This window comes from Lissotriton vulgaris, chromosome 9, assembly GCF_964263255.1.
Source record: "Lissotriton vulgaris chromosome 9, aLisVul1.2, whole genome shotgun sequence".
NCBI classification, from domain to species: domain Eukaryota; kingdom Metazoa; phylum Chordata; class Amphibia; order Caudata; family Salamandridae; genus Lissotriton; species Lissotriton vulgaris.
In genome coordinates, this window is record NC_141697.1 from 7696500 (window position 1) to 7722852 (window position 26353).

General features: G+C 57.3%; 1 protein-coding gene across 1 annotated transcript in view; it reads right to left on the reverse strand.

Annotated features, from left to right (window-relative positions):
- LOC147689523 (glutamate carboxypeptidase 2-like) overlaps positions 1-26353 on the reverse strand; it is a 583351-nt gene that overhangs the window by 344995 nt on the left and 212003 nt on the right. The window contains exon 6 of the mRNA XM_086936912.1: positions 46-136. Within this exon, the coding sequence (XP_086793038.1) occupies positions 46-136 (91 nt within the window). The remainder of the gene's footprint in view (positions 1-45; positions 137-26353) is intronic.

Here is a 26353-nt window from a genome sequence, read left to right on the forward strand (position 1 = left end):
GGCATAGAGTCCAGGTTGTGACTGAACCCCTGAACTGTGACCTACCTCATGTATTTTACTTCGTCATTGTAGCCAATCGGAGTCACTGGAATGGAGGGTAAACGCAGATCCATTTCATGCCAGAAGAAGGCTGAGTCTGAAAAAGAAACCAAAACTGCCTTTCAGGAACAAACGTTAGTGTGGACGGAGAGATTACAGGGAGGGCTGGATCAAGGACCGCCCCAGAGGGATCACACCCTCAGATCTCCCTTCATGGGATCCATTCCCAGGAGCAGTGAGCAGCGAGGCCTCAAGGCGCTGAGCGTGGACACAGGGGCAGAGCGTGGACATAGGGGGCTGAACGTGGACACAGGGGGGCTGAGCATGGACACAGGGGGCCAAACATGGACACAGGGTGCTGAACATGGACACAGGGGGCTGAGCGTGGACACAGGGCTGAGCGTGGACCTCAGGAGGCTGAGCATGGACACAGGGGGCTGATCGTGGACACAGACTGCTGAGCATGAACAAAGGGGGATGAGCGTGGCCTCAGGGGGCCGAGCATAGACACAGGGGGATGAGCATGGACACAGGGCTGAGCATGGACACAGGGCTGAGTATGGACACAGGGGCCTGAGCATTGACACAGGGCTGAGCGTGGACCTCAGGGGGCTGAGCATGGACACAGGGGGCTGAGCGTGGACACAGAGTGCTGAGCATGGACACAAGGGGATGAGCGTGGCCTCAGGGGGCCGAGCATGGACACAGGGAGATTAGCATGGACACAGGGCTGAGCATAGACACAGGGGGCTGAGCATGGACACAGGGGGCCAAGCATGAACACAGGGCTGAGCATGGACACAGGGGGCTGAGCATGGACACAGGGGGCCGAACGTGGACACAGGGGCTGAGTATGGACACAGAGGGCTGAGCATGGACGCAGGGGGACAAGCATGGACACTGGGGCTGAGCATGGACACAGAGGGCCGAGCATGGACACAGAGGGCCGAGCATGGACACAGGGGCCTGAGCATGGACGCAGGGGGACAAGCATGGACACTGGGGTTGAGCATGGACACAGAGGGCCGAGCATGGACACAGAGGGCCGAGCATGGACACAGGGGCCTGAGCATGGACACAGGGCTGAGCATGGACACAGGGGGCTGAGCATGGACACAGGACTAAGCATGGACAGGGGGGCTAAGCACGGACACAGAGGAACGAGCAAGGATCAAGGGGATGAGCATGGACACAGGGCTGAGCTTGGACACAGGGGGCTGAGCATGGACACAAGGCTGAGCATCGACACAGGGGGTTGATCATGGACACAGGGCGGTGCATGGACACAGGGGGCTGAGCATGGACACAAGGCCGAGCATCGACACAGGGGGTTGATCATGGACATAGGGGGATGAGCATGGACACAGGGGGCTGAGCATGGACACGGCTGAGCATGGATACAGGGGGCAGAACATGGACATGGCTGAGCATGGGGGGCTGAGCATGGACACAGGGGGCTGAGCATGTATACAGGGGGCTGAGGATGGACAGAGGGGGGTTGAGCATGGACACAGGGGGCTGAGCAAGGACCTTAGTGGGCTGAGCATGGACACAGGGGCTGAGCATGGACACAGGGCTGAGTATGGACACAGGGGCCTGAGCATTGACACAGGGGTCTGAGCATGGACACAGGGGGATGAGCATGGACACAGGGGGCTGAGCATGGACATGGGAACATTGTTTGCAATGTGGAGTTAACTATAAATTCACAACACCCTATCATCCACAGTGCAATGGTTTAGTTGAAGGGTTCAACAAAACCTTGAAGGGTATGATTAAGGGTCTCCCAGAAAAGCTCAGGCCGAGATGGGACATCCTACTGCCCTGCCTTTTATTTGCATACAGGGAGGTTCCTCAGAAGGGGATTGGTTACAGCCCTTTGAAACTTCTGTTTGAGCATCCTGTCAGAGGTCCCTTGTGTCTGGTGAAGGAGGGATGGGAGTTACCTCTCAAACCCCCTAAACAGGACATAGTGGACTATGTAATTGGTCTCCGCTCCAGGATGGCTGAATACATGAAAAAGGCAACCAAAAACCTTGAGGCTAGCCAGGAATTGCAAAAGACTTGGCATGTCCAAAAGGCTGTACTGACTGTTTACCAGCCAGGACACAAAGTGTGGGTTTTGGAGCCTGTGGCCCTAACAGCTCTCTAAGACAAGTGAAGTGGCCCCCATACAATTGTTGAACAGAAGGGAGAGGTTACCTATTTGGTAGACCTTGGAACTCCCAGGAGCCCCCATAGGGTGCTTTATGTCAACAGACTGAAACCATATGTTGACAGGGCAGACAGGCGCTTGCTCATGGCTACTGATGAGGGACAGGAGGAAGAGAGTGACCCTCTCTCAGACCTGCTCTCACAGAACCCTGATGATGGGTCAGTTGATGGTGTAGCCTTGGCAGGCAGCCTCACTGATCAATAACAAGCTGATTGTAGACAGGTTCTCAATCAGTATAGGAACATGTTCTCACTTCCTCCAAGCCAGACTACCTGGTGCACTCATGAAGTGGACACTGGGGAAATTCTGCCTGTTAAAAATAAGATTTACTGGCAACCTGATCATGTCAGGGACTGTATCAGGACTGAAGTCCAGAAGATGTTGGATTTGGGAGTTATTGAACCCTCAGATAGCCTTTGGGCTAGTCCAGTGGTCTTGGTACCTAGACGTCACACCCATGGTAGTAAGAGAGAGATGAGGTTTTGTGTAGACTACAGGGGTCTCAATGCAGTCACTAGAACTGATGCCCATCAAATCCCATGAGCAGATGAGCTTATAGACATGTTGGCCTCAGCCAAATTTCTGAGCACATTTGATCTTACAGCTGGCTACTGTCAGATCAGGTTAGCTGATGATGCAACGCTCAAGAAAGCATTTGCTACCCCTAGTTGGCACTACCAATTTGTGATGATGCCTTTTGGTCTGAAAAATGCACCTGCCACTTTTGAAAGGTTGGTGAACAAAGTCCTAACAGGTCTGGAAGACTATAGTGCAGCATATCTAGATGATATTGCTGTCTTTAGCTCCACCTGAGAGGATCACCTGGTCCACCTGAGAAATGTGTTGGAGGCCCTGCAGAAAGCAGGCCTAACTATCAAGGCTACTAAGTGCCAGATACGGCAGAGTCAGGTTGTGTACCTGGGCCACCTTTTAGGTGGAGGTCAAGTTCAACCATTGCAGAGCAAAATCTAGACCATCATGGACTGGGTTGCTCCAACTACCCAGACTCAGGTCAGAGCTTTCTTGGCCCTGACTTGGTACTACAGAAGATTTGTCTAGGGGTATGTTTCCATAGTGACCCCCCTGGATGACTTAACTTCAAAAAGAATGCCTAAGAAAGTTCAGAGGACAGTCAGCTGTCAAAAGGCATTTAATACCTGAATCAGGCCATGTGCACAGCACCAATTCTGCAAAGTCCTACCTACTCCAAGGAATTCATTGTTCAAACAGATGCATCTGAGTTAGGGGTAGGGGCTGTGCTAGACAAATAATATTTCAAGTATTTCCACTTGGCCTCTGCGCACTGTAGCCTAGCCTCCCAATGGCGGTGTCACAATATTGCAATTATAAACTCAATAAACAAATAGAAAATAATTAAATTGCTACTACATAATGTCCATTTCATCCAGAAACTTTATCTTATGATTATATATGCATCAAAAAATACATTCTTATAATACATCAATAGTTCATGATGCACAATTCCTTTTGTGGAGAAGTGTGGCTCAGGGGTTAGAGGCGGCAGACCTGGAAGCTGAGATCGGTCCTGGACCAGGGTTCAATTCCCCGCCTCAGCGGGTCTTGGGCTCAATAATTCCACGGACTCGATAATTCTCGCTCTGGTGCCTACTCGACTCACGGGTTCACACTCTGCAACTCTGGGCAATAGCTTGCTTAATCTCCACAACGGCCCCTCGCGGCGGGATGCCTGGCTTTCACCTTGTGGATACCCTGCCGGGGTATCTCACAGGGGAATACCAGGACGGGTTCCCTAAGCAAGCGCATAGATGTGGGCGATTTGCGCTATATAAATACATGTACATTTACATTTATTTACATTTGTAGAACTGCCCATTGCATTTTGGGCCTAAGGTCCTTGATTATTGTGTTGCTCCATAGTACAGAAGTAAACATCAGTGACTGTCTCTGGGTGTATACCGATATCGCTTGTGCCCAAATGTTATGAAAGATCCATAACTCCTCTTTCCCTCCTCGCACGTCTTTAAGAAAATCGCGTATAACCGATGTGTTCTCCACGTTTGTACACCTTCCTCGGGTTAGCAAGTTGAAGGGAGTGCTCCTCTGACACTATGGAGCATATTACCAAAGGGGGCGATAGGCAATTATCGCCGATTTAGCAGCCGTTTTCGTCCGCTAAGCGGCGATAATTCTACCGCCCTATTAGCAAGCTGTCGCTAACTGAAGTTAGCAACAGCTTTTAGGCGATAGCAAGCGGTTTGGGGCCCGCTTTGCATGTCAGCGATGTTTATCGCTAATGACATGCAAAGTGGGCGTACCCAACCAGTTAGCGATTGAAAGCAGTCGCTAACGTCGCTATCGCCTATTAGCAAGGCAGGCGTAGCGTTGGAAATATTCGCGCTAAGCGCAAATATCTCCAAATACTAACACCTGCCCAGACCAGTTCTTAGCCATGTTATCCAATGGGAGGTAGATAACATGGCTAAGAGCATTTCGTCACTAATGCATGAATATCGCTGTATTCTCAGCGATATTCACGCATTTCGCCGCTATCGCTGGATATTTTAGCACGATGGAGAAAAACGTTGCTAATAGCATGTTTTCTCCGCTAACATATCCAGCGATAGGCAGAGATAAAAAAAAATCATCGCTAAGCCTATTTAGCGATGTTAGACGGGACCTGGAGGGTCGGCCGAGGACAAGGGGAGAGGTCTCCGGGGAGAGCCGTCTCCAGCGATCGTACAGACAAGTAACTTCCCCCCCACAGAATAGGCACCACACAAGGATAAGATTTAACGTTCTTTATAAGTAAACTTGAAGTACGGTAGGATGGTACAAGGAGGTCTGGACTCAGGGGTCCCCTCGATTCTAGTCTCTTGGATAGGAAAGGGGTAGCGGGACAGTCTTATTACCAATCTGGTAGTTACGATGAGATGGTGGATAGCTCTCAATACTCGAGCTCGGCGTTCTTGAAGGACGGGTTGCGGCAGCGCCAGCAGATCCCGGAGTGGACGAAGGTGGCAACGGTCCGCGGCAGCGCCAGCAGGTCCCGACGAAGATGGTAGTTACAACGGGTCGCGGCAGCGCCAGCAGGTCCCAATGAAGATGGTAGTTACAACGGATCGCGGCAGCGCCAGCAGGTCCCAACGAAGATGGTAGTTACAACGGATCGCGGCAGCGCCAGCAGGTCCCAAGGAAGACGGTAGATTGCAGAGGGCCGCGGCAGCGCCAGCGGCAGGACGACAGTTCACAAGGTAGGGCTGCGGCAGCGCCAGCAGTCCGTCAAGGATGAGTTCTTCGAGGCGTCTCTCGACTCCAGGATACAACTGCCTTCCTGCTCTGGAGCTGCCCCAGTTATAGGTCTGGCGCCCTTTGATGTCCGGACCCTCACACTTGGAGGTCGGGAGGTCCGGGATGAGGGAGTCCAGACACCCAGCAGGGGGGTGGAGCCAGCGCCCGGGGAGGCTGGGGGCGATCGGCACCTGGCGGGGGAGAGCCATCGACGCTCCTTTCTCCCATTGGCCTGCCAAGTGGTCCGTTTGCCTCCTGGGTGGATGGTGGTGCCGGGCTGTCGGGGCCTGGCCAGGCCCAGGGTTGGGGTCGAGCTGAGGCCACGCGGCCTCGTGGTGCAGTGTCTAAGATGGCGGCCGGTTCGGGCAAGGGTGCTGACGGTGGCCCGGCCCGGTAATATAGAGATGTCCGGGAGCAGGGGTCCCGTGGGGGACGGTTTGTGAGTTGCTTCTGTGGGTAGCACCTGGAGAGCCGGTGCCCGGGCCCTGTCGTGCGGGGAGGGAGCGAGCCCTTCATGTGGCCTGTCCAACATGCGTCCCCCCCAGCTGAAGGCGGGGAGAGTCACCCATCTTCTTGGGGACTTTCCTCGTTGAGGCGGAAAAAGCGTGACAGGCCATCCGTGTTGGCGTGATCCTGGCCAGGGCGGTGCTCCACAGTGAAGTCCATCCCCTGCAGGGAGATGGACCATTGCAACAGCTTGGGATTCTCCCCCCGCATCTGCATTAACCATTGCAGGGGGCGATGATCTGTTTGCACCCGGAAGTGGGTACCGAAGAGGTAGGGCCGGAGCTTCTTGAGGGCCCACACTACTGCGAAGGCCTCCCTCTCGATGGTGCTCCAGCGCTGTTCCCGGTCCAGTAGGCGTCTGCTGATGAAGGCCACTGGTTGGTCGACTCCCTCGGGGTTCATTTGGGAGAGGACGGCCCCAATGCCATGGTCGGAGGCATCAGTCTGGACGATGAACTCTCGGCTGTAGTCGGGAGCCTGGAGCACAGGGGCGGTGCACATGGCGGCCTTCAGCTTCTTGAAGGCCGCTTGACAGTCAGGAGTCCAGTTGACTCTTTTCGGCTGGTTCTTGGATGTAAGTGCCGTGAGGGGCCCCACAATGCTGCCATAGTCCTTCACAAACCGCCGGTAGTAGCCGGTGAGTCCCAAGAAGGCTCGGACCTCGGTTTGGGTGATGGGTGGTTGCCAGGACTGGATGGCAGCGATCTTGAGCTGGAGGGGGGCCACAAGACCGCTCCCCACTTGGTGTCCGAGATAGGTCACGGACCCCTGGCCAATCTGGCATTTGCTGGCCTTGATTGTGAGGCCGGCCTGTTGGAGGGCCTGCAGGACCTCTCGGAGGTGGTTGAGGTGGTCTGACCAGTGGCGGCTGTACACTGCGATATCGTCCAGGTAGGCGGCGCTGAAGTCTTCGAGGCCCGCCAATACCTGGTTCACCAGTCGCTGGAAAGTGGCTGGAGCATTTTTCATGCCGAAGGGCATCACTTTGAATTGGTAGTGGCCATCCGGGGTGGAGAAAGCGGATCGTTCTTGGGCCCTGGGGGTGAGGCCGATCTGCCAGTAGCCCGCTGTCAGGTCGAAGATGCTTAGGTAGCGGGCGGCCCCCATGCGGTTGACCAGTTCATCTGCTCGGGGGATAGGATGAGCGTCGGTTCGGGTGACAGCGTTCAGGCCCCGATAATCGACGCAGAATCGGAGCTCAGGGGTGGTGCCGGGAGCAGCAGCTTTGGGGACCAGTACGACTGGGCTGGCCCAGGGGCTGTCCGAGGGTTGGATGACTCCAAGGGTGAGCATCTTGGAGACTTCTTCTTGGATGCAGGCACGTACCCGATCTGGCACACGGTACGCCCGATGTCTGATGGGGGGACTGTCCCCCGTGTCCACGTCGTGTAGGCACCAGGGGGTGACCCCTGGGGTGAGGGAAAAGAGAGCTGCGAACTGCAGCAGGAGCGCCCGACAGTCTTGGCGCTGCTCTGCGGTCAGGGCGTCTGACAGCCGGACCCCGTCTACCGAACCATCCTTTTCACGGGCCCTCAGTAGGTCAGGGAGGGGCTCGGAGTCTTCTTCTGTCCCACTGTTTGTAGCCATCAATAGGCTGAGCTCCGAGCGCACAAAGTGAGGCTTCAGTCTGTTGGCGTGGAGGACCCGGAGGGGGTTCCGGGAAGATTCCATGTCGATGAGATAGGTGACGGGGCTCTTGCACTCGACCACCTTGAAGGGCCCCGTCCACTTATCTTGCAGGGCACAAGGTTCGGTGGGGGACATCACCCATTCTTGCTGGCCAGGTACGAACTCTATGGAGGAGGCGTTCTGATCGTACCATTTCTTCATGTCCTCCTGACTGGCTTCAAGATTGGCTTTGGCGATTTCTCGGAACCGCCTGGTCTGATTGCGGAGGGTCAGGAGGTACTTGTAGACGTCTGGAGGGGTTTTCAGGAGGGCCATCTCCCAACCTTCTTTGACTAGGCTGAGGGGCCCTCGAACAGGGTGCCCGTACAAGAGCTCGAAGGGGCTGAAGCCGAGGGACTTCTGAGGGACTTCTCGGTAGGCGAAGAGGAGGCACGGGAGAAGCACATCCCACTGGCGGCGGAGGGGCTCTTCTAACCCCATAATCATCCCTTTGAGGGTACGGTTGAACCGCTCAACCAGTCCGTTCCCCTGTGGGTGATAGGGGGTTGTGAATCGGTAGGTGACCCCGCACTGCTGCCAGAGGGATTTCATGTATTTCGAAATGAAGTTCGTGCCTCTGTCGCTGACGACTTCCTGGGGGAAGCCCACTCGGGAGAAGATCCCCAGTAAGGCTCGGCCGACCACCGGGGCGGTTACAGTTCGAAGGGGGATGGCCTCGGGATATCGGGTGGCATGGTCCACCAGTACCAGGATAAAACGATGTCCTTGGGCTGTTCGGGGGTCTAGGGGCCCCACAATGTCTATTCCCACTTTTTCAAACGGGGTGGTAACCACTGGAAAGGGCTGTAGGGGTGCCTTGAGTTTGCGGCCGCTCTTCCCGCAGGCCTGACAAGTGGGACAGGACCGGCAGTGGTTGAGCACGTCATTTCTCATCTTGGGCCAGTAAAAATGGGTCACCAGGCGGTTGTAGGTTTTGTCCTGACCCAGGTGGCCGGCCTGGGGGACATCGTGGGCCAAGTTCAGCAGGAAGTCTCTAAAACGGAGGGGCACCACTAACACTCGACTGGCCCCCAACTCGGCGATTCTTTGTTCACTGTACAACAAATCATTGTCCCAATAGATCCAGTGGGCCCCGGCGGTATCTCCCGTGCTCTGGGCGAGGGCTTGTTGTCGTAGTCCCTCGAGGGAGGGACATGTCTTCTGTTCTTGACGGAATTGCTCCTGTGTGGGTCCCCCTTCTTGACGCCACTGAGCCAGGTCTGGGAGATCCTGGGGCTGGACGAGTTCTTCTTGGGTTTGTTCTGGGAGGTCGACGGTGTCGGCGTCCCCCACTGGAGCGATCGGGGGAGGAGGTGCTGGCCATTCGGGTTCTTCTGGTCGGGGGATGGTGCGGGCCGCCATGGACCGGGTGGTTACGCATGCCCAGTCCGGCAGGCCCAACATCCCCAGGTGTTCTCTTCTTTCTACGGCGGCCCATGGGGAACTCTCGAGATCGTTCCCCAGGAAACAGTCCACAGGGGCATCATCGCGGACCGTCACCTTCAGCATGCCGGATACTCCTCCCCACTCGAAGGGGACGCAGGCCATCCGACACATGCTCTCTGAATTGTCGGCCGATCGGACGGGGCAGAGAATGTTCGGTATTATTTGCTCGGGGGTCACCAGGTGACAGCGGACGGCCGTCACACTGGCCCCGGTGTTACGTAGGGCTTCGGCCTTGCGCCCATTGATGCTCACCCACTGACTATACTTTCTGGTGTTGGCGGGTAGGGGAGCCCGCGGAACCATGTCTCTTCCCCCCAGGCACGCCAGGACCATGGCGGCCGGCTCCCACTCTTGCTGCTCGTGTTCGTACTCTTCCTGGCCCTCGGAGGTTTGCTCTTCTCCGAGGGCGGCGGCCGCTACCTGGCGGGGCCTCGGAGTCTGGTTCTGTGGACAGTTCGGGTCACTGGCGTAGTGACCGACTCGCTGGCATCGGTGACACGTGACATTGGCTCTGAACCCCGGGCGCATCGGGGGGTTGCCCCTGTTGGCCGGGGGCGGGGTGCTGGTGGCGGGAGCAGCCGGGACGGTGTCTTTCCCCCGACCCTGGCCTCCTCCTCCTCCTCGGGGGCGGTGATGGCCTCGGTTGTTCCTGTTCTGTTCGTTCGGGCCACCCCGGCCCACTCGGGTGCTCTCCCATCGGTCAGCCTCGGCGGCGAGCTGCCGTGGATCAGTCATTTTACTGTCGAGGAGGTGCTGCCTGAGCTCGACAAAGCAGTTATTGGAGAGGTGCTCCCACACAACAAGGTTAAAAAGCTGCTCGTAGGTCATTACGTTGCTCCCCTTGATCCACCCCTCGAGGGCTCGGCTGAAATAGTTCACATATTCCACCCAAGTGGTACCCGGGATTCGGGTGCAGTCGCGGAACCTCTGGCGGTACATTTCGGGTGTCAGCCCATATCGAGTGAGGAGGGCAGCCTTCATGTGATCATAGGACGTCATTTGGTGATCCGGGAGCTGTAACAGGGCATCACGGCCTTCGTTGACGAACCTCCCCCATAGACCGGCTCCCCAGTCGCTTCGATCGATCCGGTGAGAGGACATGGCGATCTCATAGGCCTTGAACCACTGCTGTATGTCGTCGTTTCGGTAGAACTCTCGGACGACATCTTTGGGAATGTGGACCTTTGTTTCTGAAGTCCCTGGGGTGCGTGGTCGCTCGGGCACCCCCAGGTCCTTGCCCTGCTTACGTAGTTCTATTTCGGCTAGTTTGCGCTCGTGTTCATATGCCAGTCTTTTTTCTTCAAGCTCTCTTTGTCTTTGTTTTTCCTCTCGCTCTTCTCGCAGCCGTAAGTGTTCTAGGTTCAGTTTTTGTTCCGCTAGTTTTAGTTCTCCATCCATTTTGAGCCGTGCCAACTCTAATTCATGCAGTCTGGTTTTCTCTCGCTCTTGGATCTCTTCCCGGGAGAGACCTGCCCTCCTTTCCTCGGGAGGAGCGGGGTCAGTTTCCGGGGCTTCGCTGTGTTGATCCCGGGGACCAGCGGGGTTTACCTCCGCCCATGCTTCTAGGGCGTGTTTAAAGTCATCTTTTGTGCTCAGACCGGTGGTAGCAATGCCCAGTTCTATACAAAATTGTTTTAATTCTCGATGGTTGTACTCCTCCAGCTTGTCCATTTGGAATTTCTCTGTAGACCCGCTCTCTTGGGCTGGCATTGTGGTTTAGTCGTGGGGTGAGTTGCTTTCTGTACGATTACGCATTGGTTCGGATCGCGCCGCTGGCCACCAATGTTAGACGGGACCTGGAGGGTCGGCCGAGGACAAGGGGAGAGGTCTCCGGGGAGAGCCGTCTCCAGCGATCGTACAGACAAGTAACTTCCCCCCCACAGAATAGGCACCACACAAGGATAAGATTTAACGTTCTTTATAAGTAAACTTGAAGTACGGTAGGATGGTACAAGGAGGTCTGGACTCAGGGGTCCCCTCGATTCTAGTCTCTTGGATAGGAAAGGGGTAGCGGGACAGTCTTATTACCAATCTGGTAGTTACGATGAGATGGTGGATAGCTCTCAATCCTCGAGCTCGGCGTTCTTGAAGGACGGGTTGCGGCAGCGCCAGCAGATCCCAGAGTGGTCGAAGGTGGCAACGGTCCGCGGCAGCGCCAGCAGGTCCCGACGAAGATGGTAGTTACAACGGGTCGCGGCAGCGCCAGCAGGTCCCAACGAAGATGTTAGTTACAACGGATCGCGGCAGCGCCAGCAGGTCCCAACGAAGATGGTAGTTACAACGGATCGCGGCAGCGCCAGCAGGTCCCAAGGAAGACGGTAGATTGCAGAGGGCCGCGGCAGCGCCAGCGGCAGGACGACAGTTCACAAGGTAGGGCTGCGGCAGCGCCAGCAGTCCGTCAAGGATGAGTTCTTCGAGGCGTCTCTCGACTCCAGGATACAACTGCCTTCCTGCTCTGGAGCTGCCCCAGTTATAGGTCTGGCGCCCTTTGATGTCCGGACCCTCACACTTGGAGGTCCGGGATGAGGGAGTCCAGACACCCAGCAGGGGGGTGGAGCCAGCGCCCGGGGAGGCTGGGGGCGATCGGCACCTGGCGGGGGAGAGCCATCGACGCTCCTTTCTCCCATTGGCCTGCCAAGTGGTCCGTTTGCCTCCTGGGTGGATGGTGGTGCCGGGCTGTCGGGGCCTGGCCAGGCCCAGGGTTGGGGTCGAGCTGAGGCCACACGGCCTCGTGGTGCAGTGTCTAAGATGGCGGCCGGGTCTGGCAAGGGTGCTGACGGTGGCCCGGCCCGGTAATATAGAGATGTCCGGGAGCAGGGGTCCCGTGGGGGACGGTTTGTGAGTTGCTTCTGTGGGTAGCACCTGGAGAGCCGGTGCCCGGGCCCTGTCGTGCGGGGAGGGAGCGAGCCCTTCATGTGGCCTGTCCAACATGCGTCCCCCCCAGCTGAAGGCGGGGAGAGTCACCCATCTTCTTGGGGACTTTCCTCGTCGAGGCGGAAAAAGCGTGACAGGCCATCCGTGTTGGCGTGATCCTGGCCAGGGCGGTGCTCCACAGTGAAGTCCATCCCCTGCAGGGAGATGGACCATCGCAACAGCTTGGGATTCTCCCCCCGCATCTGCATTAACCATTGCAGGGGGCGATGATCTGTTTGCACCCGGAAGTGGGTACCGAAGAGGTAGGGCCGGAGCTTCTTGAGGGCCCACACTACTGCGAAGGCCTCCCTCTCGATGGTGCTCCAGCGCTGTTCCCGGTCCAGTAGGCGTCTGCTGATGAAGGCCACTGGTTGGTCGACTCCCTCGGGGTTCATTTGGGAGAGGACGGCCCCAATGCCATGGTCGGAGGCATCAGTCTGGACGATGAACTCTCGGCTGTAGTCGGGAGCCTGGAGCACAGGGGCGGTGCACATGGCGGCCTTCAGCTTCTCGAAGGCCGCTTGACAGTCAGGAGTCCAGTTGACTCTTTTCGGCTGGTTCTTGGATGTAAGTGCCGTGAGGGGCCCCACAATGCTGCCATAGTCCTTCACAAACCGCCGGTAGTAGCCGGTGAGTCCCAAGAAGGCTTGGACCTCGGTTTGGGTGATGGGTGGTTGCCAGGACTGGATGGCAGCGATCTTGAGCTGGAGGGGGGCCACAAGACCGCTCCCCACTTGGTGTCCAAGGTAGGTCACGGACCCCTGGCCAATCTGGCATTTGCTGGCCTTGATTGTGAGGCCGGCCTGTTGGAGGGCCTGCAGGACCTCTCGGAGGTGGTTGAGGTGGTCTGACCAGTGGCGGCTGTACACTGCGATATCGTCCAGGTAGGCGGCGCTGAAGTCTTCGAGGCCCGCCAATACCTGGTTCACCAGTCGCTGGAAAGTGGCTGGAGCATTTTTCATGCCGAAGGGCATCACTTTGAATTGGTAGTGGCCATCCGGGGTGGAGAAAGCGGATCGTTCTTGGGCCCTGGGGGTGAGGCCGATCTGCCAGTAGCCCGCTGTCAGGTCGAAGATGCTTAGGTAGCGGGCGGCCCCCATGCGGTCGACCAGTTCATCTGCTCGGGGGATAGGATGAGCGTCGGTTCGGGTGACAGCGTTCAGGCCCCGATAATCGACGCAGAATCGGAGCTCAGGGGTGGTGCCGGGAGCAGCAGCTTTGGGGACCAGTACGACTGGGCTGGCCCAGGGGCTGTCCGAGGGTTGGATGACTCCAAGGGTGAGCATCTTGGAGACTTCTTCTTGGATGCAGGCACGTACCCGATCTGGCACACGGTACGCCCGATGTCTGATGGGGGGACTGTCCCCCGTGTCCACGTCGTGTAGACACCAGGGGGTGACCCCTGGGGTGAGGGAAAAGAGAGCTGCGAACTGCAGCAGGAGCGCCCGACAGTCTTGGCGCTGCTCTGCGGTCAGGGCGTCTGACAGCCGGACCCCGTCTACCGAACCATCCTTTTCACGGGCCCTCAGTAGGTCAGGGAGGGGCTCGGAGTCTTCTTCTGTCCCACTGTCTGTAGCCATCAATAGGCTGAGCTCCGAGCGCACAAAGTGAGGCTTCAGTCTGTTGGCGTGGAGGACCCGGAGGGGGTTCCGGGAAGATTCCATGTCGATGAGATAGGTGACGGGGCTCTTGCGCTCGACCACCTTGAAGGGCCCCGTCCACTTATCTTGCAGGGCACAAGGTTCGGTGGGGGACATCACCCATACTTGCTGGCCAGGTACGAACTCTATGGAGGAGGCGTTCTGATCGTACCATTTCTTCATGTCCTCCTGACTGGCTTCAAGATTGGCTTTGGCGATTTCTCGGAACCGCCTGGTCTGATTGCGGAGGGTCAGGAGGTACTTGTAGACGTCTGGAGGGGTTTTCAGGGGGGCCATCTCCCAACCTTCTTTGACTAGGCTGAGGGGCCCTCGTACAGGGTGCCCGTACAAGAGCTCGAAGGGGCTGAAGCCGAGGGACTTCTGAGGGACTTCTCGGTAGGCGAAGAGGAGGCACGGGAGAAGCACATCCCACTGGCAGCGGAGGGGCTCTTCTAACCCCATAATCATCCCTTTGAGGGTACGGTTGAACCGCTCAACCAGTCCGTTCCCCTGTGGGTGATAGGGGGTTGTGAATCGGTAGGTGACCCCGCACTGCTGCCAGAGGGATTTCATGTATTTCGAAATGAAGTTCGTGCCTCTGTCGCTGACGACTTCCCGGGGGAAGCCCACTCGGGAGAAGATCCCCAGTAAGGCTCGGCCGACCACCGGGGCGGTTACAGTTCGAAGGGGGATGGCCTCGGGATATCGGGTGGCATGGTCCACCAGTACCAGGATAAAACGATGTCCTTGGGCTGTTCGGGGGTCTAGGGGCCCCACAATGTCTATTCCCACTTTTTCAAACGGGGTGGTAACCACTGGAAAGGGCTGTAGGGGTGCCTTGAGTTTGCGGCCGCTCTTCCCGCTGGCCTGACAAGTGGGACAGGACCGGCAGTGGTTGAGCACGTCATTTCTCATCTTGGGCCAGTAAAAATGGGTCACCAGGCGGTTGTAGGTTTTGTCCTGACCCAGGTGGCCGGCTAGGGGGACATCGTGGGCCAAGTTCAGCAGGAAGTCTCTAAAACGGAGGGGCACCACTAACACTCGACTGGCCCCCAACTCGGCGATTCTTTGTTCACTGTACAACAAATCATTGTCCCAATAGATCCAGTGGGCCCCGGCGGTATCTCCCGTGCTCTGGGCGAGGGCTTGTTGTCGTAGTCCCTCGAGGGAGGGACATGTCTTCTGTTCTTGACGGAATTGCTCCTGTGTGGGTCCCCCTTCTTGACGCCACTGAGCCAGGTCTGGGAGATCCTGGGGCTGGACGAGTTCTTCTTGGGTTTGTTCTGGGAGGTCGACGGTGTCGGCGTCCCCCACTGGAGCGATCGGGGGAGGAGGTGCTGGCCATTCGGGTTCTTCTGGTCGGGGGATGGTGCAGGCCGCCATGGACCGGGTGGTTACGCATGCCCAGTCCGGCAGGCCCAACATCCCAAGGTGTTCTCTTCTTTCTACGGCGGCCCATGGGGAACTCTCGAGATCGTTCCCCAGGAAACAGTCCACGGGGGCATCATCGCGGACCGTCACCTTCAGCATGCCGGATACTCCTCCCCACTCGAAGGGGACGCAGGCCATCCGACACATGCTCTCTGAATTGTCGGCCGATCGGACGGGGCAGAGAATGTTCGGTATTATTTGCTCGGGGGTCACCAGGTGACAGCGGACGGCCGTCACACTGGCCCCGGTGTCACGTAGGGCTTCGGCCTTGCGCCCATTGATGCTCACCCACTGACTATACTTTCTGGTGTTGGCGGGTAGGGGAGCCCGCGGAACCATGTCTCTTCCCCCCAGGCACGCCAGGACCATGGCGGCCGGCTCCCACTCTTGCTGCTCGTGTTCGTACTCTTCCTGGTCCTCGGAGGTTTGCTCTTCTCCGAGGGCGGCGGCCGCTACCTGGCGGGGCCTCGGAGTCTGGTTCTGTGGACAGTTCGGGTCACTGGCGTAGTGACCGACTCGCTGGCATCGGTGACACGTGACATTGGCTCTGAACCCCGGGCGCATCGGGGGGTTGCCCCTGTTGGCCGGGGGCGGGGTGCTGGTGGCGGGAGCGGCCGGGACGGTGTCTTTCCCCCGACCCTGGCCTCCTCCTCCTCCTCGGGGGCGGTGATGGCCTCGGTTGTTCCTGTTCTGTTCGTTCGGGCCACCCCGGCCCACTCGGGTGCTCTCCCATCGGTCAGCCTCGGCGGCGAGCTGCCGTGGATCAGTCATTTTACTGTCGAGGAGGTGCTGCCTGAGCTCGACAAAGCAGTTATTGGAGAGGTGCTCCCACACAACAAGGTTAAAAAGCTGCTCGTAGGTCGTTACGTTGCTCCCCTTGATCCACCCCTCGAGGGCTCGGCTGAAATAGTTCACATATTCCACCCAAGTGGTACCCGGGATTCGGGTGCAGTCGCGGAACCTCTGGCGGTACATTTCGGGTGTCAGCCCATATCGAGTGAGGAGGGCGGCCTTCATGTGATCATAGGACGTCATTTGGTGATCCGGGAGCTGTAACAGGGCATCACGGCCTTCGTTGACGAACCTCCCCCATAGACCGGCTCCCCAGTCGCTTCGATCGATCCGGTGAGAGGACATGGCGATCTCATAGGCCTTGAACCACTGCTGTATGTCGTCGTTTCGGTAGAACTCTCGGACGACATCTTTGGGAATGTGGACCTTTGTTTCTGAAGTCCCTGGGGTGCGTGGTCGCTCGGGCACCCCCAGGTCCTTGCCCTGCTTACGTAGTTCTATTTCGGCTAGTTTGCGCTCGTGTTCATATGCCAGTCTTTTTTCTTCAAGCTCTCTTTGTCTTTGTTTTTCCTCTCGCTCTTCTCGGAGCCGTAAGTGTTCTAGGTTCAGTTTTTGTTCCGCTAGTTTTAGTTCTCCATCCATTTTGAGCCGTGCCAACTCTAATTCATGCAGTCTGGTTTTCTCTCGCTCTTGGATCTCTTCCCGGGAGAGACCTGCCCTCCTTTCCTCGGGAGGAGCGGGGTCAGTTTCCGGGGCTTCGCTGTGTTGGTCCCGGGGACCAGCGGGGTTTACCTCCGCCCATGCTTCTAGGGCGTGTTTAAAGTCATCTTTTGTGCTCAGACCGGTGGTAGCAATGCCCAGTTCTATACAAAATTGTTTTAATTCTCGATGGTTGTACTCCTCCAGCTTGTCCATTTGGAATTTCTCTGTAGACCCGCTCTCTTGGGCCGGCATTGTGGTTTAGTAGTGGGGTGAGTTGCTTTCTGTACGATTACGCATTGGTTCGGATCGCGCCGCTGGCCACCAATGTTAGACGGGACCTGGAGGGTCGGCCGAGGACAAGGGGAGAGGTCTCCGGGGAGAGCCGTCTCCAGCGATCGTACAGACAAGTAACTTCCCCCCCACAGAATAGGCACCACACAAGGATAAGATTTAACGTTCTTTATAAGTAAACTTGAAGTACGGTAGGATGGTACAAGGAGGTCTGGACTCAGTGGTCCCCTCGATTCTAGTCTCTTGGATAGGAAAGGGGTAGCGGGACAGTCTTATTACCAATTTGGTAGTTACGATGAGATGGTGGATAGCTCTCAATCCTCGAGCTCGGCGTTCTTGAAGGACGGGTTGCGGCAGCGCCAGCAGATCCCGGAGTGGTCGAAGGTGGCAACGGTCCGCGGCAGCGCCAGCAGGTCCCGACGAAGATGGTAGTTACAACGGGTCGCGGCAGCGCCAGCAGGTCCCAACGAAGATGGTAGTTACAACGGATCGCGGCAGCGCCAGCAGGTCCCAACGAAGATGGTAGTTACAACGGATCGCGGCAGCGCCAGCAGGTCCCAAGGAAGACGGTAGATTGCAGAGGGCCGCGGCAGCGCCAGCGGCAGGACGACAGTTCACAAGGTAGGGCTGCGGCAGCGCCAGCAGTCCGTCAAGGATGAGTTCTTCGAGGCGTTTCTCGACTCCAGGATACAACTGCCTTCCTGCTCTGGAGCTGCCCCAGTTATAGGTCTGGCGCCCTTTGATGTCCGGACCCTCACACTTGGAGGTCGGGAGGTCCGGGATGAGGGAGTCCAGACACCCAGCAGGGGGGTGGAGCCAGCGCCCGGGGAGGCTGGGGGCGATCGGCACCTAGCGGGGGAGAGCCATCGACGCTCCTTTCTCCCATTGGCCTGCCAAGTGGTCCGTTTGCCTCCTGGGTGGATGGTGGTGCCGGGCTGTCGGGGCCTGGCCAGGCCCAGGGTTGGGGTCGAGCTGAGGCCACGCGGCCTCGTGGTGCAGTGTCTAAGATGGCGGCCGGGTCGGGCAAGGGTGCTGACGGTGGCCCGGCCCGGTAATATAGAGATGTCCGGGAGCAGGGGTCCCGTGGGGGACGGTTTGTGAGTTGCTTCTGTGGGTAGCACCTGGAGAGCCGGTGCCCGGGCCCTGTCGTGCGGGGAGGGAGCGAGCCCTTCATGTGGCCTGTCCAACATGCGTCCCCCCCAGCTGAAGGCGGGGAGAGTCACCCATCTTCTTGGGGACTTTCCTCGTCGAGGCGGAAAAAGCGTGACAGGCCATCCGTGTTGGCGTGATCCTGGCCAGGGCGGTGCTCCACAGTGAAGTCCATCCCCTGCAGGGAGATGGACCATCGCAACAGCTTGGGATTCTCCCCCCGCATCTGCATTAACCATTGCAGGGGGCGATGATCTGTTTGCACCCGGAAGTGGGTACCGAAGAGGTAGGGCCGGAGCTTCTTGAGGGCCCACACTACTGCGAAGGCCTCCCTCTCGATGTTGCTCCAGCGCTGTTCCTGGTCCAGTAGGCGTCTGCTGATGAAGGCCACTGGTTGGTCGACTCCCTCGGGGTTCATTTGGGAGAGGACGGCCCCAATGCCATGGTCGGAGGCATCAGTCTGGACGATGAACTCTCGGCTGTAGTCGGGAGCCTGGAGCACAGGGGCGGTGCACATGGCGGCCTTCAGCTTCTCGAAGGCCGCTTGACAGTCAGGAGTCCAGTTGACTCTTTTCGGCTGGTTCTTGGATGTAAGTACTGTGAGGGGCCCCACAATGCTGCCATAGTCCTTCACAAACCGCCGGTAGTAGCCGGTGAGTCCCAAGAAGGCTCGGACCTCGGTTTGGGTGATGGGTGGTTGCCAGGACTGGATGGCAGCGATCTTGAGCTGGAGGGGGGCCACAAGACCGCTCCCCACTTGGTGTCCGAGGTAGGTCACGGACCCCTGGCCAATCTGGCATTTGCTGGCCTTGATTGTGAGGCCGGCCTGTTGGAGGGCCTGCAGGACCTCTCGGAGGTGGTTGAGGTGGTCTGACCAGTGGCAGCTGTACACTGCGATATCGTCCAGGTAGGCGGCGCTGAAGTCTTCGAGGCCCGCCAATACCTGGTTCACCAGTCGCTGGAAAGTGGCTGGAGCATTTTTCATGCCGAAGGGCATCACTTTGAATTGGTAGTGGCCATCCGGGGTGGAGAAAGCGGATCGTTCTTGGGCCCTGGGGGTGAGGCCGATCTGCCAGTAGCCCGCTGTCAGGTCGAAGATGCTTAGGTAGCGGGCGGCCCCCATGCGGTCGACCAGTTCATCTGCTCGGGGGATAGGATGAGCGTCGGTTCGGGTGACAGCGTTCAGGCCCCGATAATCGACGCAGAATCGGAGCTCAGGGGTGGTGCCGGGAGCAGCAGCTTTGGGGACCAGTACGACTGGGCTGGCCCAGGGGCTGTCCGAGGGTTGGATGACTCCAAGGGTGAGCATCTTGGAGACTTCTTCTTGGATGCAGGCACGTACCCGATCTGGCACACGGTACGCCCGATGTCTGATGGGGGGACTGTCCCCCGTGTCCACGTCGTGTAGGCACCAGGGGGTGACCCCTGGGGTGAGGGAAAAGAGAGCTGCGAACTGCAGCAGGAGCGCCCGACAGTCTTGGCGCTGCTCTGCGGTCAGGGCGTCTGACAGCCGGACCCCGTCTACCGAACCATCCTTTTCACGGGCCCTCAGTAGGTCAGGGAGGGGCTCGGAGTCTTCTTCTGTCCCACTGTCTGTAGCCATCAATAGGCTGAGCTCCGAGCGCACAAAGTGAGGCTTCAGTCTGTTGGCGTGGAGGACCCGGAGGGGGTTCCGGGAAGATTCCATGTCGATGAGATAGGTGACGGGGCTCTTGCGCTCGACCACCTTGAAGGGCCCCGTCCACTTATCTTGCAGGGCACAAGGTTCGGTGGGGGACATCACCCATACTTGCTGGCCAGGTACGAACTCTATGGAGGAGGCATTCTGATCGTACCATTTCTTCATGTCCTCCTGACTGGCTTCAAGATTGGCTTTGGCGATTTCTCGGAACCGCCTGGTCTGATTGCGGAGGGTCAGGAGGTACTTGTAGACGTCTGGAGGGGTTTTCAGGGGGGCCATCTCCCAACCTTCTTTGACTAGGCTGAGGGGCCCTCGAACAGGGTGCCCGTACAAGAGCTCGAAGGGGCTGAAGCCGAGGGAATTCTGAGGGACTTCTCGGTAGGCGAAGAGGAGGCACGGGAGAAGCACATCCTACTGGCGGCGGAGGGGCTCTTCTAACCCCATAATCATCCCTTTGAGGGTACGGTTGAACCGCTCAACCAGTCCGTTCCCCTGTGGGTGATAGGGGGTTGTGAATCGGTAGGTGACCCCGCACTGCTGCCAGAGGGATTTCATGTATTTCGAAATGAAGTTCGTGCCTCTGTCGCTGACGACTTCCCGGGGGAAGCCCACTCGGGAGAAGATCCCCAGTAAGGCTCGGCCGACCACCGGGGCGGTTACAGTTCGAAGGGGGATGGCCTCAGGATATCGGGTGGCATGGTCCACCAGTACCAGGATAAAACGATGTCCTTGGGCTGTTCGGGGGTCTAGGGGCCCCACAATGTCTATTCCCACTTTTTCAAACGGGGTGGTAACCACTGGAAAGGGCTGTAGGGGTGCCTTGAGTTTGCGGCCGCTCTTCCCGCTGGCCTGACAAGTGGGACAGGACCGGCAGTGGTTGAGCACGTCATTTCTCATCTTGGGCCAGTAAAAATGGGTCACCAGGCGGTTGTAGGTTTTGTCCTGACCCAGGTGGCCGGCTAGGGGGACATCGTGGGCCAAGTTCAGCAGGAAGTCTCTAAAACGGAGGGGCACCACTAACACTCGACTGGCCCCCAACTCGGCGATTCTTTGTTCACTGTACAACAAATCATTGTCCCAATAGATCCAGTGGGCCCCGGCGGTATCTCCCGTGCTCTGGGCGAGGGCTTGTTGTCGTAGTCCCTCGAGGGAGGGACATGTCTTCTGTTCTTGACGGAATTGCTCCTGTGTGGGTCCCCCTTCTTGACGCCACTGAGCCAGGTCTGGGAGATCCTGGGGCTGGACGAGTTCTTCTTGGGTTTGTTCTGGGAGGTCGACGGTGTCGGCGTCCCCCACTGGAGCGATCGGGGGAGGAGGTGCTGGCCATTCGGGTTCTTCTGGTCGGGGGATGGTGCGGGCCGCCATGGACCGGGTGGTTACGCATGCCCAGTCCGGCAGGCCCAACATCCCAAGGTGTTCTCTTCTTTCTACGGCGGCCCATGGGGAACTCTCGAGATCGTTCCCCAGGAAACAGTCCACGGGGGCATCATCGCGGACCGTCACCTTCAGCATGCCGGATACTCCTCCCCACTCGAAGGGGACGCAGGCCATCCGACACATGCTCTCTGAATTGTCGGCCGATCGGACGGGGCAGAGAATGTTCGGTATTATTTGCTCGGGGGTCACCAGGTGACAGCGGACGGCCGTCACACTGGCCCCGGTGTCACGTAGGGCTTCGGCCTTGCGCCCATTGATGCTCACCCACTGACTATACTTTCTGGTGTTGGCGGGTAGGGGAGCCCGCGGAACCATGTCTCTTCCCCCCAGGCACGCCAGGACCATGGCGGCCGGCTCCCACTCTTGCTGCTCGTGTTCGTACTCTTCCTGGTCCTCGGAGGTTTGCTCTTCTCCGAGGGCGGCGGCCGCTACCTGGCGGGGCCTCGGAGTCTGGTTCTGTGGACAGTTCGGGTCACTGGCGTAGTGACCGACTCGCTGGCATCGGTGACACGTGACATTGGCTCTGAACCCCGGGCGCATCGGGGGGTTGCCCCTGTTGGCCGGGGGCGGGGTGCTGGTGGCGGGAGCGGCCGGGACGGTGTCTTTCCCCCGACCCTGGCTTGCTCCTCCTCCTCGGGGGCGGTGATGGCCTCGGTTGTTCCTGTTCTGTTCGTTCGGGCCACCCCGGCCCACTCGGGTGCTCTCCCATCGGTCAGCCTCGGCGGCGAGCTGCCGTGGATCAGTCATTTTACTGTCGAGGAGGTGCTGCCTGAGCTCGACAAAGCAGTTATTGGAGAGGTGCTCCCACACAACAAGGTTAAAAAGCTGCTCGTAGGTCGTTACGTTGCTCCCCTTGATCCACCCCTCGAGGGCTCGGCTGAAATAGTTCACATATTCCACCCAAGTGGTACCCGGGATTCGGGTGCAGTCGCGGAACCTCTGGCGGTACATTTCGGGTGTCAGCCCATATCGAGTGAGGAGGGCGGCCTTCATGTGATCATAGGACGTCATTTGGTGATCCGGGAGCTGTAACAGGGCATCACGGCCTTCGTTGACGAACCTCCCCCATAGACCGGCTCCCCAGTCGCTTCGATCGATCCGGTGAGAGGACATGGCGATCTCATAGGCCTTGAACCACTGCTGTATGTCGTCGTTTCGGTAGAACTCTCGGACGACATCTTTGGGAATGTGGACCTTTGTTTCTGAAGTCCCTGGGGTGCGTGGTCGCTCGGGCACCCCCAGGTCCTTGCCCTGCTTACGTAGTTCTATTTCGGCTAGTTTGCGCTCGTGTTCATATGCCAGTCTTTTTTCTTCAAGCTCTCTTTGTCTTTGTTTTTCCTCTCGCTCTTCTCGGAGCCGTAAGTGTTCTAGGTTCAGTTTTTGTTCCGCTAGTTTTAGTTCTCCATCCATTTTGAGCCGTGCCAACTCTAATTCATGCAGTCTGGTTTTCTCTCGCTCTTGGATCTCTTCCCGGGAGAGACCTGCCCTCCTTTCCTCGGGAGGAGCGGGGTCAGTTTCCGGGGCTTCGCTGTGTTGGTCCCGGGGACCAGCGGGGTTTACCTCCGCCCATGCTTCTAGGGCGTGTTTAAAGTCATCTTTTGTGCTCAGACCGGTGGTAGCAATGCCCAGTTCTATACAAAATTGTTTTAATTCTCGATGGTTGTACTCCTCCAGCTTGTCCATTTGGAATTTCTCTGTAGACCCGCTCTCTTGGGCCGGCATTGTGGTTTAGTCGTGGGGTGAGTTGCTTTCTGTACGATTACGCATTGGTTCGGATCGCGCCGCTGGCCACCAATGTTAGACGGGACCTGGAGGGTCGGCCGAGGACAAGGGGAGAGGTCTCCGGGGAGAGCCGTCTCCAGCGATCGTACAGACAAGTAACTTCCCCCCCACAGAATAGGCACCACACAAGGATAAGATTTAACGTTCTTTATAAGTAAACTTGAAGTACGGTAGGATGGTACAAGGAGGTCTGGACTCAGGGGTCCCCTCGATTCTAGTCTCTTGGATAGGAAAGGGGTAGCGGGACAGTCTTATTACCAATCTGGTAGTTACGATGAGATGGTGGATAGCTCTCAATCCTCGAGCTCGGCGTTCTTGAAGGACGGGTTGCGGCAGCGCCAGCAGATCCCGGAGTGGTCGAAGGTGGCAACGGTCCGCGGCAGCGCCAGCAGGTCCCGACGAAGATGGTAGTTACAACGGGTCGCGGCAGCGCCAGCAGGTCCCAACGAAGATGGTAGTTACAACGGATCGCGGCAGCGCCAGCAGGTCCCAACGAAGATGGTAGTTACAACGGATCGCGGCAGCGCCAGCAGGTCCCAAGGAAGACGGTAGATTGCAGAGGGCCGCGGCAGCGGCAGGACGACAGTTCACAAGGTAGGGCTGCGGCAGCGCCAGCAGTCCGTCAAGGATGAGTTCTTCGAGGCGTCTCTCGACTCCAGGATACAACTGCCTTCCTGCTCTGGAGCTGCCCCAGTTATAGGTCTGGCGCCCTTTGATGTCCGGACCCTCACACTTGGAGGTCGGGAGGTCCGGGATGAGGGAGTCCAGACACCCAGCAGGGGGGTGGAGCCAGTGCCCGGGGAGGCTGGGGGCGATCGGCACCTGGCGGGGGAGAGCCATCGACGCTCCTTTCTCCCATTGACCTGCCAAGTGGTCCGTTCGCCTCCTGGGTGGATGGTGGTGCCGGGCTGTCGGGGCCTGGCCAGGCCCAGGGTTGGGGTCGAGCTGAGGCCACGCGGCCTCGTGGTGCAGTGTCTAAGATGGCGGCCGGGTCGGGCAAGGGTGCTGACGGTGGCCCGGCCCGGTAATATAGAGATGTCCGGGAGCAGGGGTCCCGTGGGGGACGGTTTGTGAGTTGCTTCTGTGGGTAGCACCTGGAGAGCCGGTGCCCGGGCCCTGTCGTGCGGGGAGGGAGCGAGCCCTTCATGTGGCCTGTCCAACAAGCGATAAATATCGCTACTTGTTGGTAATATGTCCCTATATTTGTAGGGGCTGTGCTGTCACAATTGAATGATGAAGGTCAGGACCAGCCAGTAGCTTTTATTAGCAGAAGGCTGACCCATAGAGAGAAACGTTGGTCAGGCTATTGAGAGGGAAGCCTTTGCTGTGGTTTGGGCTCTGAAGAAGCTGAGGCCATACTTGTTTGGCACTCACATCACTGTTCAGGCTGACCATAAGCCCCTCTTATGGCTGAAACAGATGAAGGGTGAAAGCCCAAAGTTTTCAGGTGGTCCATTTCCCTACAGGGGATGGACAATACAGTGGAACATAGACCTGGGAGTGGCCATGCCAATGCAGATGGACACTCCAGATATTTCCACTTAGAACATGAAGACTGAACTGGTCAAGGTTAGTTTTATGTCCCTGCGTTGGGGGGGCGGAGTGGGTGTTGTGTCAGAGAGAAGGATCTGCTTTTTGCTGGTGTTTCACTGTTTTTCGACTTTAGTCTGGTTGTGGCCCTGCTATCCAGAACCCCAGCCTATCTGCTTCCTCTCTAAATTGGTACACTCTAGTTTGGTTACTGGGGTACCCTTGTGAGTCCCTAGTATATGGTACTCTAGGTACTAAGAGTATAGGTACCCCAAAGGCCTACCAGAGGCTGCAGCATGTATTATGCCACCCCTGGGAAGCCTTCCAAAATGCCACAATATGACTGGTACTGCAGCCTGGGTAAGGTGGTGCATGCACCTCTTACTAAGATATAGGTAACCTATATCTACCTTAAATCACTGCACATAGAAACCTATCAGTCACCCCTATGAAAGGCCTTATCAGGCCTTATTAGGTGGTCTGTGTTATTAAGAAATGTCACTTGCCGCGTGTGATGTTATTAAACGATATAGAAAAATATTAGTGGTGAAAATAAAGTGTCAACAGAGTGACAAAATATGATCAATGTGTTCAACATTGGCATACAAAGTGCTGGTAATGTGTTTTTAAAACGTCACTGGTGGTATATATTGTTGCGGAACGATGCTGGAAAGATAGGGGCATATTTTCAAGCCCCGTACGCCACATTTGCGCCGTCGTTGCTTCACTCTTGTGACGCAGCGGCAGCGCAAAGCCAGCGCCATGCTGCGGGGTATTTACAACGTGACGCATCTAGGGAGATGTGTCACGTTGTAAAGCCCTGCGCCACATGTGGGCGTTCCGGCACAGGAGTGGGGGGTGTTCCGGCGCAGGAACGCCTCGCAAAAGTGGCTGAGTGAAATCTACAAGATTTCACTCAGTCACTTTTACGGCCAAGCTGTTTAAAAATCCTGCGCCTGCTTGTAGCAGTCATAAGGATTGACGTAGCATATTAGACATAGGGGCACCCCGAGCCTTGCTGGAGCTGCGTCGCGCTTGCATAATTAAAGAAAGGCAAGCGGCCTCCATTGTTAAAGAGAAAGCACGGCATGCTGGGCTGTATATAAAAATAAACGAACGGGTGGCTGCTTGAGTCGATACAGGGGCACCATGCAGGGGCTGGCGGGGTGAGCAGGGTGTCCTGCATTGAAAGCCGTGCAGTAGAGAAAAAATAAAGAAAGGCGCAATGCTATGCTGCTGCTACATTTTAAAATGAAAGCGGTGCCATGCGGAAATGACCAAAACCGCGTGCCAGGCTGTGTCATAAGTGGAAGCGTGTTGTTGTCATGAATGAAAATGAGCAGCAGCAAACCACCAAACCTGCCAAGACCTAAGGAGAAAAGAGTCCTCACAGAGTACCATAAATACCAGTGAAAGTAAGAACTCATGTAGCAGGGGCAGTCCTCATGGGAGGATCCAAAAGTCTAAAAGGAGGAACTACTAAGCCTATTCACGACTCAAAAACAGCATTTATAAAAGGCAGTAAGAGAGAAGAGAAGGACGGAAAATGGGTGGAGCTTAAGTCCATAGCTGAAAACAGCACGTCTCGAAGAGACAGCACAAGCTCTGCCTAGGCTAGACCTAAACAAGAGCAATAAGGCAGTGGGTAGGAGGCAATGGAGGAGTGGGTGGAGAGAAAGAATGAGGAGTGAGGAGGGGGAATCACCCTACAAGGGAGGGAGGAATATGGCGTTGTGGGGCAGGGCAAGGTGGAGAAAGCAGCACAGAGCACGGGGTGCAGGGTGAACTTCGCAGATGGGAAAGCGCATGAGAAGGAGAGATGGAAAACACATGCACTCTCATGAAGTTCTTAACCAAAAA